A 13,049-nucleotide genomic window follows, 5' to 3' on the forward strand; every position below is an offset into this window, starting at 1 on the left:
TGTCTTGTGGGAGGGCACCTGGCCTAACCCGTCTGTCTGGCCCGGGCTGTCCGGGTTCCCCAGGTCCCAGTGGCTCGCGAGACTTAGCCGACTCTGGGAGGAAAGGTTTACCCTACCGCTGCCTCCCGGCCAGGAGAGGCAATGAAGTAATAACGGTCCCAGTGGGCTCCGATTTCTCGGTTCTTCCCACCTGCCCCGAAGCCGAAAGCTGCCGCGAGACGAGCCCAGAGGGCTTGGCGTCGGGAGCCTGGATGGTTCGTACTCACAGACCACCTACCTAGGCGGCGGGTCGGACTCCCGGCTAGCCGGCACCGCCCACCCCACCTGGAATGGCTGGGGGCGGAGCCTGGGTAGCGGCGCGGTTTCCCGGGTGACGGCCGCGCGGAAGGGGAGGGGCTAGAGCCCCGGTTCCCACTTCCCGGCTCCTGGGGGCCGTGACAGGGAACCGTGGCCCCCGAGAGTCAGCCAGAAGCGGGGCAGAAGGGACAGTGCCAGAGACCGGCGGCTCCGGACCGGGTAATTCAGTCGCTGAGACAAGCGGCAGAACAAGGGTGGGGCTTGGGCAGGCCGGGGAGAGCGACGGGCTGGGGGCGTGGCCCGTGAGGCGAGGGAGGGGGGCGGGGTGCGAGGGGGCCGGGCCCACCCTTGAGGACTGGCCTTCTCCAGGTAACGCGGCCGGGCCACCTGCTCTCCCGCGGGTGCGAGCCCCTGGCCGCTCGTCGGAGGGCGGCAGCGCGGGTGGGCCATGCTCCGGGACTCCCCGTCTCTGTGGGAGCTGGTAGAGGAGCACGTTCCGCTCCCGGAGCGGCCCGAAGTGAAGAGGATTCTGGGGGAGACGACGGTGGACCTGAGCCTGGAGCTACGAGCAGAGGTGGGGAGTGGGCAGATGGGCCACACTCCAGGCCTGTCCCAGGACTCGGGTGATTTACCCCACCTCCTCCGGGTCCCCGGTCCTGCCTGGTATCTCTCGAGATCTTGCCGGATCTCAGCGTCCCCAGCCCTCTTGACTCCGCTATGCTCCTCAGTCCCCCAGCCCCCTTCACTTCCGTCACTTCTCTCCCGAGTCGCAAGGTGTCCCAGCTCTCCTTGCAGGTGGTGATGCTACAGTCACTGCTCCAAGAGGCTCGATCCTCCCAAGCCTCAGACTCCCGCCCCACCTCCGATCCCTCCTCCCTTCTGGCACCACCGCCCCTCCTAAGAGACCTCATGCGCCAAGAACTGAGGCAGCTGCTCCTAGGCCTCCGCCAGAAGGCCATCTGCGAGGGCAGGTGGGAACCTCAGACACAGGCCCTGTGACAGAGCTAAGAGGGGCTAGCTGTGCGCCTGATAAGGGGCCAGGATTGCCTTTGATGGTTCCCTGGAAGGAGCCCTTGAATTACCTTCAGTGCACCTTCTGCAGGGACCAGACCCAGGCTTGGGTTCAGTATAGCCCCAGGGTCCTGCGCTTTGCCTTGGAGGAGCCTAGGTGTGATTTGCCAGAACAGGAGGTATTGCAGATGAGAGCTGGTGAACCCAGGTAAAGTGGTGGTAGAAGAGGAGGGAGCTATTCCTGCTTGGCAGAGGACCCCAGCCAGCTGGTGGGTTCTACTTGGCTCCTTGGAGAAGTTCCTGGCCTGGAGCTGGACCTCCTACAACCATATGTAGGGATCCAAGAGAGCTGGGCTAGAGAGTGCTGGGGACTGCCTGAGATAAAGGAGAAGGAGCATGTTCACAAGTGTATAAGCAGCCACTTATTGCTAGTTCTCACACAAGCCTTTAGAGGAATGATGGCCCCCTTTTACTGACGAGGAACTGAAACTCAGAAGGGATAATCCATTTGCCCAAGTTCATGCACATTGAAGGGTGGCAGAGCCGATTTGCAAACCCAAGCTCCAGAACTCTTCCCCTTTGCGGTCTATTATGTTGCCTTTGTGAGAAAAGACACAGAGCTGTCTAGGAGAAGTGGCATTTGTATCCTGAAGGCCTGGGGTGAGGCAACATGGGGAGAATGACAGTGACCTCATCTGCCAGCAGCGGTCAGAGGGACCTCAGCATCATCAAGGACCAACTGAATGTGTCCAGTATCGACCAGGTTGCTGGACACCTGCGGTGAGGCCCCTGAGTGCGCATGGTCGGGTGGACACAGGGAGGATGGGGCTGGGACAGGTCTCCAAGTACCGGGACTGGACTGCGGGAGAGGAAAAGGGGGACACACACCTGGTGGGGACCAGGAGAGGAATGCTGACAAGTGGAAAGGGTGGGTTGCTGCAGGGCCACTGTAGAGGAACTGTGGCAGGGTTTTAAGCTGGGGAGGGGCTGTGGTGTGGGGGAGAAGGGAGGCTGGAGGAGGGCCCTGCAGGAATGCAGAAGGGAGGCTGGTGGGCACTGTGAGGTTGGCACAGGGAGGACACATCCTGTCCTGGCAGAGGCTGGCAGGAGTGGAAGGCTGCAGCCAGTGCCTGGCCCCAGAAAGCAGGGTGGGCTGAGGCAGGAGGTTCTAGTGGTGGGGAGGCTGGAGGTTAGGGGCTGGGTGGAGGGCTTAACTGAGACTGGGTCTCGTGGAGCTGGCTGTGGCTGCCATACTCCCATGTGTCCCAGGAGCCTCCTAGAGGAGGAGTGTCACACCTTGGAGAGGATGATCCCTGTCCTGCAGGTGAGCAGCAGCCTGGGGCCTCCCTGCCCAGAGCCTTTCTGCCGAGTGTAGACACCACGGCCTCTCACCTGGCATGGGAAGGCCATGTGTGTGTGTGTGTCTGTCTGGGTGCACATGTGCATGGAAAGGTGTGTGTGGGTGCTGTGGCCATTTCTCACATGTGCACAGTCCCTATGTTTGTGAATCCAGAAGGTTCTGTTTGAGCCCCTTAGCCCAAGGTCAGCACTTTTAGATTAACTCGCTGAATTGTCCCTTGTCTTTGCCTCCTTCCCTTCCCTAAGTCTGAGTCCAAGCCAGCCACCCCCTCACCAAGAAGGACCTTTCAGGAGAGCTAGTGTCCCCCCCACCCCTATGGGCTGCCTGAGCCTGTTTGGGGGGCCCTGCCATGGGGATCTTGGCCTCTGCACCCTGCCCTGCCCCACCCATGCTTCAGGCCAGGCACTGAGCCAGCTCTCCCGGCAGCGCTGCCTGGAAGAGGAGTACACAGGGGCACCCCAGCCCTCCGAGGCAAGCCTAGTGCCCACCCTGGCAGGTGAGGACTCCAAGGAGGCCCCGGAGCACCCAGCCTCCCACTCCCCACCCCACACTGGTGTATAGCCCAGAGCTGCTGGGCACTGTGTGTCAGAGGCATCTCTCCCGCAGAGCTGAAGGAGCAGAAGGCAGCCATGCGTCGGGAGCTGCAGGCACTTCCCAGGTCCTCCCATGTCTCCTCCAGCCTCAGGTCAACCCCAGCGGTGGCCCTGCCGGACAGGGTGACCAGAAGGTCAGGCCGCTGCTCGCTCACTGCTGCTCTTTCCTCTTCAGGCAGCAGCCCGTGGGATCCTTCAGCCCAGGTCTCAGACCCCGGCCTTGCCCCCTCCGGAAGGCTGGGGTTTGGACAGGGCCTGGCCAGTGCTGCCTGCCTGCCCCGCCTCCCGAGAGCTGCCCCCGCCCCCGACACCTGGCTACCACCTGCCGCTGGGGCCGGAAGCTTCAGGGCAGCCCTGGGGAAAGGCCAGTGTCTACTCCAGCATCCAGCGCTACACCCCAGGCCCCCACCTGAAGGGCTGATCATCAAGTAGGCCTTGGCGTCTGCTGGAACTCACCCCGTCCGCTGCTGCCCACCCCTCAGCTGCTGTGGCCCAGCCTGCTTCAGATCTAGTCTTGGATGGGCCCGAGCCAGGACGCAAGGCTCTCGTCTGTCTGGCCCTTCTTGCCCCACCCCCTCGCTGAGCCCCTGGTGTCTGGTTCTGACCACCAGAGCCTTTGGCCTTTCTTCTCCCGGTCCTCCACAAAGGCCTGGCAGGCAGAGGTCTCATCTCAGCCCCGACTCTTGTCCCCCTGGGGGACTCAGACAAAGCACAGCAGCAGCTCAGAGACAGGAATAGAAATTTCATTAAAATCTATGGACTTTAAAATCCTAGTGGTGCACGGATGGGTAGGGGTGGGCGATGCACCATTATTGCTACAGACGATTAGAGGCGGCTCTTCGGGGCTGTCACTGCACAGAGGGGCACAGAGGATAGACAGACGGACACTGCGGGGCTGGGGCGAAGGGAGCTCTGGCTCCAGAGGGGATGGGGCACGCAGGATGGGGCCATTTGGCACATGAACAAGGGCAGCCCAGTTTGGGAGGACCGGACCTCAGCCTGGTGGAGGGAGGACGAGGGGGTTTTGTGTAAGGTCCCCTTCCCTAGGGCTCGGGGCTCAAACCTCCTGCTGAGCAGCACCCCCACCCCTACCCCTCAGAAACGAGTGCTTTGGGCAGGCTGCTGGGTCATGGGCCTTTGCTGGCTGGGCGTGACAGCCAGGGCTGGAATGAGGTGTGGAAACCCCAGAGCAGCCGAGTGAGGTGCAGGCAGGCAGGGAAGACAGAGGGGCCCAAGGTGGGGGGCATGGGAGTGGCAACCACAGAGAATACGATTTTTACAAAAATAATTACACAGACAAACAGGGCTGGGCAGCACAGCCTAACAAATAACACTGTACAGCCCCTTAGCCCCAAACTTGCCCCTGGATAGGAAGACCCAAATCTGCCTGGGCAGAGGCTGGGGTCTGCTCTGGGGGCAGGAACACTGGTCAGGAGGCTGGAGGCCTGAGGACCAGGACAGGTAGGGCCCACCTAGAACCGCAGCTCCGGACAGAGTATGAGGGCATCAGAGGCCATGTAAAGCCCAGCAGATCTCTGTGGACCTGGCCTGAGACCCCCTCCAAAGTGCTTTGGCCCCACCCCTGGCAACCCTCCTATTGCCCAAACCCATCCCCAGCTGCCATCTTGGCATCCAAAGGACCTGTAAACACTGGGGACACGAGCACAAATGACCAGTGCTGACCAAGTGACAACAGCCGCCCTGGCCAGGGCATGGCAGGGGCAGGTGGTGACACCCATCCCCTCTCTCCCCAGTCTCTGTGGTGGGAGCACGGGCGGGGGTGGGGCCCTCCCCGGGCTGCTGTGCTCATATCCGGGAGTCCTGCAGGCGGCTAGAGCTGTTACTGCCCACCATGGGGATCTGGGCCTTGTCCGGGTGCAGCGGCTGGACCTCAAGCCCGTCTTCAGGAGAGGGTGGGATGGCGGGGGCATAGCGCCCAGTCTGGTGCTCCAGGAGGGCGGGGCCCCAGTCTCTGCTTGGCTTTGTGGCATTTTTCAAACGCTGCAGGAGAGGTAGACATGGAGGGTGGATGGGTGCTTCAGAAGGGGGCCATGAAGCCCCATCCACCCACCCCTTCCCGGTTCATCTGGCTGTGGCCTGCCCCCACCCCTCACCTGGAGGAGCGTGTCCCCATCTGTGCGGCAGAGCTGGAACAGGGCATAAAGGGGGATGCAAATGACGGAGGACAAAGCCATCAGGAAGCCGATGGCCACAGCCCAGCCTGGGTATTGGTAGTGGTTGTAGGTGATTGGCCGGTACTGGATCACGGTGAAGATGAGAATGAACTGCAGACAGTAGGGGAAGGGAGTGCCTTGAGGCCAGCCCAGCACCGCCCCTGCATCCCCGCCCCTCCATCCTCCACCCCTTCATCCCACCCCGCTCCATCCCCACCCTTCTCTAGGCCTCCGCGCCCTCCGCCCAGCACCCCTTCCCCCTCCTCTCTGGTCTCCAGAACTAGGAAGAGGCATTTGGGGCAGGACAGGGGCAATGTCAAGGTTTGGGTAGGGGAAAAAGCAGGTGGAACCAAGGGTCCAGGGCCTGGGGGACAGGTAGGCATCAGGCATTGTGGAGGAGGAGAGGTCTGTCCGCACCATAATCCCGAACCGGCCAGGGAACAACTGATAACCGCCTTTGCAGTCAGTCAGTTCCGCTCAGAGATTCTCGATGGCTCCCTTTTGCCGAGTCCCGGGCCTTAGGGTTCTTACCCTGGTCTCACCCTGGTCTCAGTGTCTGGGTTGCACCCAGCATTTTCCTCCCTCTTCATTTATTCTGGAGAATCCTCTCCATTTTCCTGTCAGACCCTATGTAAATGCCACCTCCTTCAAGAAGCCTTTCCAGATTTCTCATCCCTCTTCCTAAAAGGGCTCTCAATGGCATTTTCCAACTGCTGAGCACTTGTTTCATGTTTCCCATAGGCCTGGGGCCTCCTGGGACCTCATCAGGGTCTCCAGTTCCCGGCACAGTGCCTGGCACAACTTTACTGATGATTTGAACTGACTTGTACAGAGAGAAGGGAGCGATGCAGGAGAGGATAGGGCCAACCCCCACCTGTCGAAGGCGCAGGAGCCACAGGGGAGGCTCCAAAGGCTAGACATGGTGAACGGCAGGCTGGGGACCCACCGGGAACGGTTTTGGAAAGAGAGGAGTGGAATGGGAAATGAACCCCGGGGCCACAGCAATGACAACAAACTAAGGAAGCAGAAAGATGGGCAGGTGGCTCATGGGCCATTCCCCGGGGGGCCTCAGCAGTGCCTCCAGAGCCCTCAGCAGCATCCTGGTGCCCCAATTCGGGGGTGGGGGGGGCGAGATCCACATCCACTAGGGATGTGCATAGTAGGAGCTTATGACAAGTTTCCTGAATGGAACTAGATGCTGATCAAGGTGTAAACAAGTCCCTTGTCTCAGCTGACAGAAAGATGGTTTGTCAAGAAGAGCCTTTCAGAAATATAAAGAAGCCAAGCCCCTAAAGAAGACATGACAGCCCAGATATATGGGTCCACAAGGCCCGGAGTCCTTGGCTTAGGGGGACTCTGGCCTGGCTTTCTGAACTCAGAGATGGAGCTGCTCTTTGTCTCAATCTCACAGAGACATGGGACCTGGGCCCAGTCTGCCGAAACCTCGGGAGCCTTCCTGTGTCTGTCTCCTCTCTGCCTCCTGCTCTGCCTTGGCTTGTACCCGGGGGTCTCTGCCCAGGGTGGCAGCCTCTTTGGAGCTCTGGAGGGTGAGCTCCCCTCTGGAGGGTCCCAGGCCTTGGCCTCAGCCACAGCCACAGCCCCCAGGGGGCTCACGCTTGGCCACAGTGCCTGGCCTCCCCCGCCTCCCACCACTTACAGGAGGCTTCCGCTGCTCCTGTTTCACAGCTGGGCCAGTGGCCAGAGCTGGTGGCTGTGCCAACCTCCGGGAAGATCCCACACCCCATGTGACAGAGGCCTCCTCAGTCTCGGGGGCCTTTTCCCTCCCCCAGAAATAGGAGCTCAAGTGGAAATCCAGTGCTGAGGTCCCTGTGGCCCAGCGAGGCTGGGCATGACAGGGACATGACAGAACACTGCTGCCCCTGCCACTAGGCTCGCCCTTCTGTCACTCAGGTGGCCCTTCCTCTTCTCTGTGGAGCCACCATTCCATCGTTAAACACTTTGTGGCTCCCCCCCAACCCTGGGCATAAAGGAGCAAAATCAGATGGTTTTTAGCCCGTGGACCAGTCCGCCTTCCTGCAGGCGCTTCTGGTGTAGCCTGGCCCAGCACACAGGCCCCAGACGGGACCATTGGCTTCCAAGCGTGATTCTGTCCTTTATTAGTTGTGTCAGCTTGGGTCAATGACTGAACATCTCTGTGCCTCTGTCTCGTCATCTGTCAAGTGGGAATGACAACGATACCTTGGAGAGTCGGATCACATGAGCCGATCCATGAACAACGTGCAGGTGGGAGTCTCCCAGGTGTTGGTGATCAGTGGAACGAGAGCATTCCCTCTCCAGAGCCAGGCCACTCTGGTGCCTGGAAGGCCTGCCTCTACTCTGGAGCTGACATCGGACTCTAACAACCCTCTTGTGGAACACCCATGCATTCACACTGCATACCCCGAGCACCTGGGCTTAGAGGAATTGGAGATGGGAGCTCAGCCAGGCCCAGCAAGGCAGACACCCATATCACTAATGGTTGCTGAGGCCCATCAGGGACAGGCAGAAGGGAGGGCCAGCTCTCAGCAGCCGCCAGTCTGCTTTCTTCAGTCAAATAAGGGCTCTCAGCTCCCTCCCTATGCCGAGGCTGGTGCCTGGGTGGTTCTGAGTCTCTACCTGATTCTGTGCAACCTCTTTCAGACTCCCAGTGGCCCCGGGTGCGGAGACCCCTTGGGGGAGCTCTGGCCAGATGGATGGGCTCTTGAGCTCCCTTGCTGGTTCCCAGTAGAAGGACACTTGTCAGAGGGCAGCAGGGAGGGAGGGGCCAGACCAGAAACTTACAAAGATGATGGCTGGAGACACAAAGCGCCAGCAGATCTGGAAGAAGAGGGGTGGTGGGAAGCCCAGCATCATCTGGATGTCCTGGAAGTAGTTCCTGTGCCCTGAGAGAGGGGTGTCAGTAAGCCTGGCAGGGCAGCATGGGCAGGCCAGAGCCTGGGACGGGAGAGGACACAGGAGCTTGGGCACTTACCATAGATGTACATGATGGACACACACATGATGCAGGAGATGATGACCAAGGAGAAGCTGGCCGCATAGTTGTCCATTAACAGCAGCCAGTAGATGCCTGCCTACGGGCCAGTGGGCAGCTGAGTCGGGAGTGCCCGAGGCCCCAATCTCCTGCCCCAGAAACCCCCCCTACCCTGGCCACTCCAGCCCAGGCTTTCCCTCACGTCTTACCTGGCTGGTAAGAGGGATGCCCAGCAGGAACCCAGCCACGGCCACACCCAAGGTCACGTAGGTCTTTTTCTGCAGGATCCACTCATTTCCCACCTCATCCACAATGGCTGTGACCAGTGTCTCTAGGAGGCAGAACTGCAGGGTGTGGCTGTCAGAGCAGGGGCCTGGCCTCTGGCCCCACCTCCTCCTTCACCGGGCCCCTGGGCCATGTCCCGCACCTCCTACCTGAGTGCCCAGCCCCAGCAAGATGAGCATAAAGAAGAAGAGCAGGGACCAGAGTGGGGAGATGGGCAGCAGGGTGAGGGCCTCGGGGTAAGCCACGAAGGCTAGGCCAGGGCCATGGTCAGCCACACGGGACACGTCCACACCCAGGTGATTGGCCATGAAGCCCAGGATGGAGAAGATGACGAAGCCGGCGTAGACGCTGGTGGCACAGTTAGTGATGCTAATAATGATGCTGTCCCTTGGGGGAGAGGGAGGGAAAACAGGCTTCAAGACGAGCAGCCGGCTTCCCTTTGCCCTCTTCCCTCTGCCCAGTCGGGCAGGGAGGAGACCTGAGATGGAACATTCTAGGAACAGAATCCCTCTCAACCTCTTTTCTGGTCTGCTCCTGGCCTTTTTAAGTGGGCTGAGCCTCTCGAGTCCCCACAGGCGATTTTCCAGTGACCCACTCCAGACCCAGTGCTCCCAGGACCTCCAGGCCATGCGTGGAATGGAGGGCCCTCGGGGGAGGCCTAGGAGGCTGCACTGGGTCTGGGGATCTGGGAAAGCCTGGGGAAGGCGGCAGGGTAGAGGGGGCAGCCCAGGGCTGGCAGGGCAGGGGTGGGGGTGGGGGGCGATCTCACCGATAGCAGTTGTTATGGAATTTGTTGTAGGAAGCCATGGTGATGAGGCCTCCCCAGGCGCAGCCCAGCGAGTAGAATATCTGGGAGGCAGCATCCCCCCACACCTGCGGGGCAGGATGGGCAGAGGAGCTGGGGTCAGAGGCAGGCACCTCTCGGCCCCTCTCCGCCCCTTCCAGGCCACACTCCATGGCCCACCTTGGCCTCCAGGATCTTGTCCCACTGGGGGGTCAGGTAGTACATGATGCCGGTGAAGGCTCCTTCCAGGGTCACACCTCGGACGAACAGGATGGTCAGCACCACGTAGGGAAACGTGGCTGTGAAGTACACCACCTGTGCGCAAGACAGGCTCTGTTGGGCTCCTCCCAGCTGTCATTCCTGCCCTGGGCAGCCCCTGCCTGGCCCCTCAGCCACCACCGGCCCTCTGGCCCCTCTCTCCCCTCCATGTCCCCTCATCACTGACTGTGCCCAAGCCCTACACACTAAACCCCAGCAGGGCAGGCAGGGTCTTCCTGGGTGGGCACACACCCTGCTGGGGGAGGGGTACTTACTTTCCCTGAAGACTTGACCCCTCGGATGAGGCAGAGGAAGACCACCACCCAAGAGACACCGAGGCAGCCAAGGAGGGGCAATCGCACCTCTCCGAAGTTCCCGATGTCGTCTGAGAGCTTCAGCACGTACAGCCTGGGGAAGGGGACACTCTGTTATTGAGGCCTGGGCCCCTGATGCCCAGCAACTGAGTCCCGAGGCCCAGGGTACGGCCTTGCACATTCCTTCTTTCTCATGAGGTCCCGGCATGGAAGAAGGGGCCCATTGGGAGGCCCCAGCCCAACGGGCCCCACCCCACCCCTTCTGCCTGCTTCCCTGAGACACCTCTGCTTGCAGCCCCTCCGGGACCCTCAAAGGTGCCCAGAGGTAACACCCTGAGCCTGGACCAGCCTCCTCAGCCCCTGGGGTGTCAAGGTCTCCCCGTCCCTTTTCGGGCCCATCCCAGACCCTGGCTTGTGCCTTTCTTCCTTTAGTAATGCTCTCTCCTCTAGAATGGACACATCCTGTCAGGTGTCACCTCCTCCGGGAAGCCTTCTGGAAACTCTCCACCCACACTAGCTTCTCCATCCCTGATGAGTTGAGGGAGGTGGTGGAGTGCTCAGTAAAGATTGGAAGCTCTGATGCAGGCAGGCCTAGGCCTGAACCCAAATTCCTCCCCTATGTATGTGTGGTTCTATCTGGTGCCCTACACCGCCTCAGCAGTGCCTTTTCAATCAACGGGACACCTATGGGCTGGCTGGGCCCTGTGATAGGTGCCGGGCACAGAGACCCGCATCAGGCACGTGGGATACAGGAAGGGCATCTCGATCCCAGGCGGAGGGGCACTCTGGAAGGCTTCCCAGAAGAGGTGAGGCTTGAGCTAAGGTGTGAGGAAGGGAGCAGGAGGGTGAAGAGAAGAGGACGTGCGTGCCAGGCTGTGGGTGCAGCTCGCAGCAGGACAGGGGATCGCCAAAGAATGTGGCCTCGCCTGGGTCTGTCAGTAGCTCAGCAAGTCTGGTAGAGAAGGTGAGGGAAGAGAGAAGGATGAAGGAGAGGAAGAAGCCAGATTATAAGAAGCCATGAAAGGCAAGGCTGAGAAGTTTGAATTTTATCCTGCGAGCAATGGGAAGCTTCCGAAGGGTTTTTATAAGAGCACTTGCAGGGTCTCTCCTTGGCTCAAAACTTTGCAGCAGCACTCGTCTCTCACCAGGAAAAAGCCTAAGTCTTTACAGTAGCTGCAAGGCCCTAAGTGGTCCATTGTCCTCAGTCTGCCACCCCTCTGGTCTCCTGTCCTCCCACTTGATGCCCCGCTCCCTGCCCCAGCTGCACGGGGCTCCGCGTAGTTCCCGAACCATGCCAGGCACCTCCCTCAGGGCCTTTGCACGCATGAGCTTTCCCTCCGTCTGGAGTTCTCTTTCCCCAGACATCCATATGGACATGTGGGTGTGAGGCGTGTGCCGTCACACAGGGCCCCCTGCTTCAAAGGGCCTTGTGCTGGACTTAACGTTCTGCCATTGACATCTTGAAATTCTGACTACATCTGAATAAGAGGCCCCATATGTCCATTTCACACTGGGCCCCACAAATTACGCCGCTGGGTTTGTCGGCATCGCCTTCTCCCTCCTCAGCTCCTTCAGGTACTTACTCTGCGTACCCTCTTTGCAAAGGGACCTTTTCTGGCGACTCTGCTTAAAATGGCAGCCCTGGTCCCTGCCCAGCACCCCTTACCCCCTTTGCTAGATTTTTCTCCACAGCACACATCTCCTTTTTTTTAACCTAATTTATTTTGTTTGTCATCCATTTTCTTGGAAGACAGGAGTACCCAGCTCCCCCACTGTCTAGCGAAGTGCCTGGCACAGAGCAGTACTCAAAAGATGTTGTTGAATGAATGAATGAATGAGTAAGTGAACACCGTGGTAAAAGGACTTGGAAGTAGAAAGGAGAGAACCTGGGAGTGGGGACCAGCCTGGTATTGCAGTTGTCCAGGCCAGAAGTGATGAGCAAGAGGCAAGCTCTTGAGCCTCAGTTTCCTCATCTGTAAAATGGGCATAATAACACCAATCTAGCATAATTTGTAGCTGGATTTAGGTAAATACAGGCTCACTTCTGTCCCCTCTCACAGTTAAGACCTCTCAGAATAGCTCATAGACTGTCCTCTATCATTCTCAGCTCTTCTCACCTTTTTTTCCAAGTCAGTTCTCAAACCTCACGGTGACGTTTTTAATACCTTGTGATGCGATGTTGCTCTGTCTCCTCATAGGACAATGTTGCCAGGCCTGGGATTTGGTGTTTGCTCCGCAGGCCTGTCTCTTTGCAGCCGCAGAAATTCCCCGGAGACCACCCTTTGCACCGCAACCCGCAGAGGGCGCTGTCGGACACATCCCTCTGTGCCCCCAACTCCAGGCTCTTGGTCAAGGGGATGGCAAAAGTTCAGGAGCTGCGGGACCACCATCCAAGAGGCACCTGGTCCCCTTCGACAGTGCTTTCAATCTTTTTTCCTTCATAGTACACAGAAAAAGTATTCTGGGAGCTATTGGGGGTAACAGACAAAATCACTCAAAGCTGAAGGCAGTTGGGCTGGGGCTCCGGGCTGCCCAGGCCCCACTCTACGGGGCACACCTACTCGGGGCACGTAAGTGCTGGGAAGTTCTGCCCTCTAGAATAGCCACAGGGTCCTTCTGCTTCTACTACTCAGACCTGCCTTACTTCAGGCAATAGCATTCCATGTAAAGAAAATAATTTCTTGTTCAAAAGATTTTTTTTTTAACTTTGTCTAATTATGTATGTTCAACTGGGAGTGTTTTATATGACTTTGTTTAATCATTTATATGATTTGCAAGGGTACAGCATTACAATACCAGGGGGCTAACAAAGTTTAGAATGCTAGCCTGGGTACCAAGTAGTGAATTCTACCTCTCTTTTTTATGGCACCATATTTAGCTTTTTGTTTTGTTTTGGGACCATGTGCTTTTGAGATCAATTAACCTAAGAACTGTTGGACCCCAACATCTTTACAAGTTGGCTCTCGGTGCATAACATCTCTGGAATTATTCTGCATTATTTT

General features: G+C 58.8%; 2 protein-coding genes across 22 annotated transcripts in view; one reads left to right on the plus strand and one right to left on the minus strand.

Annotated features, from left to right (window-relative positions):
- Positions 1-84: 84 nt before the first annotated feature.
- Positions 85-4,029, plus strand: CCDC24 (coiled-coil domain containing 24). Of its 13 annotated transcripts, none has more exons than XM_059134927.1 (9): positions 87-516; positions 667-871; positions 1,081-1,268; positions 1,400-1,516; positions 2,011-2,088; positions 2,578-2,632; positions 3,095-3,164; positions 3,275-3,353; positions 3,437-4,029. In XM_059134927.1, the coding sequence occupies exons 2-9, from the start codon at positions 746-748 to the stop codon at positions 3,672-3,674; spliced, it is 951 nt and encodes a 316-aa protein (XP_058990910.1). In that variant the 5' UTR covers positions 87-516; positions 667-745; the 3' UTR covers positions 3,675-4,029. The 13 variants fall into 13 exon arrangements, with proteins under 13 accessions (XP_058990906.1, XP_058990909.1, XP_058990914.1 ...); XM_059134933.1 differs by having other exon boundaries at positions 3,275-3,326; XM_059134929.1 differs by having other exon boundaries at positions 2,014-2,088.
- The window catches only part of SLC6A9 (solute carrier family 6 member 9), a 31,258-nt gene continuing 22,192 nt past the window's right edge, over positions 3,984-13,049 (minus strand). For all 9 annotated transcript variants that reach the window (XM_059134901.1, XM_059134902.1, XM_059134904.1 and 6 more), the window contains 9 exons: positions 10,009-10,141; positions 9,656-9,790; positions 9,461-9,564; positions 8,841-9,078; positions 8,616-8,750; positions 8,407-8,506; positions 8,217-8,317; positions 5,376-5,546; positions 3,984-5,262 (listed from right to left, as the gene is read on the minus strand). In XM_059134901.1, the coding sequence (XP_058990884.1) occupies positions 5,068-5,262; positions 5,376-5,546; positions 8,217-8,317; positions 8,407-8,506; positions 8,616-8,750; positions 8,841-9,078; positions 9,461-9,564; positions 9,656-9,790; positions 10,009-10,141 (1,312 nt within the window). In that variant the 3' untranslated portion in view covers positions 3,984-5,067. The remainder of the gene's footprint in view (positions 5,263-5,375; positions 5,547-8,216; positions 8,318-8,406; positions 8,507-8,615; positions 8,751-8,840; positions 9,079-9,460; positions 9,565-9,655; positions 9,791-10,008; positions 10,142-13,049) is intronic.

The sequence above is a fragment of the Mustela lutreola genome, chromosome 10 (assembly GCF_030435805.1).
Source record: "Mustela lutreola isolate mMusLut2 chromosome 10, mMusLut2.pri, whole genome shotgun sequence".
Lineage (NCBI taxonomy): Eukaryota > Metazoa > Chordata > Mammalia > Carnivora > Mustelidae > Mustela > Mustela lutreola.

Coding starts and splice junctions, on each gene's coding strand:
- CCDC24 (XM_059134923.1), top strand. CDS start 746: ATGCTCCGGGACTCCCCGTCTCTGTGGGAGCTGGTAGAGGAGCACGTT. Junction 1,517..2,010: donor ATGAGAGCTGGTGAACCCAG/GTAAAGTGGTGG, acceptor CTCATCTGCCAG/CAGCGGTCAGAGGGACCTCA. Junction 3,165..3,274: donor CCTAGTGCCCACCCTGGCAG/GTGAGGACTCCA, acceptor TCTCTCCCGCAG/AGCTGAAGGAGCAGAAGGCA.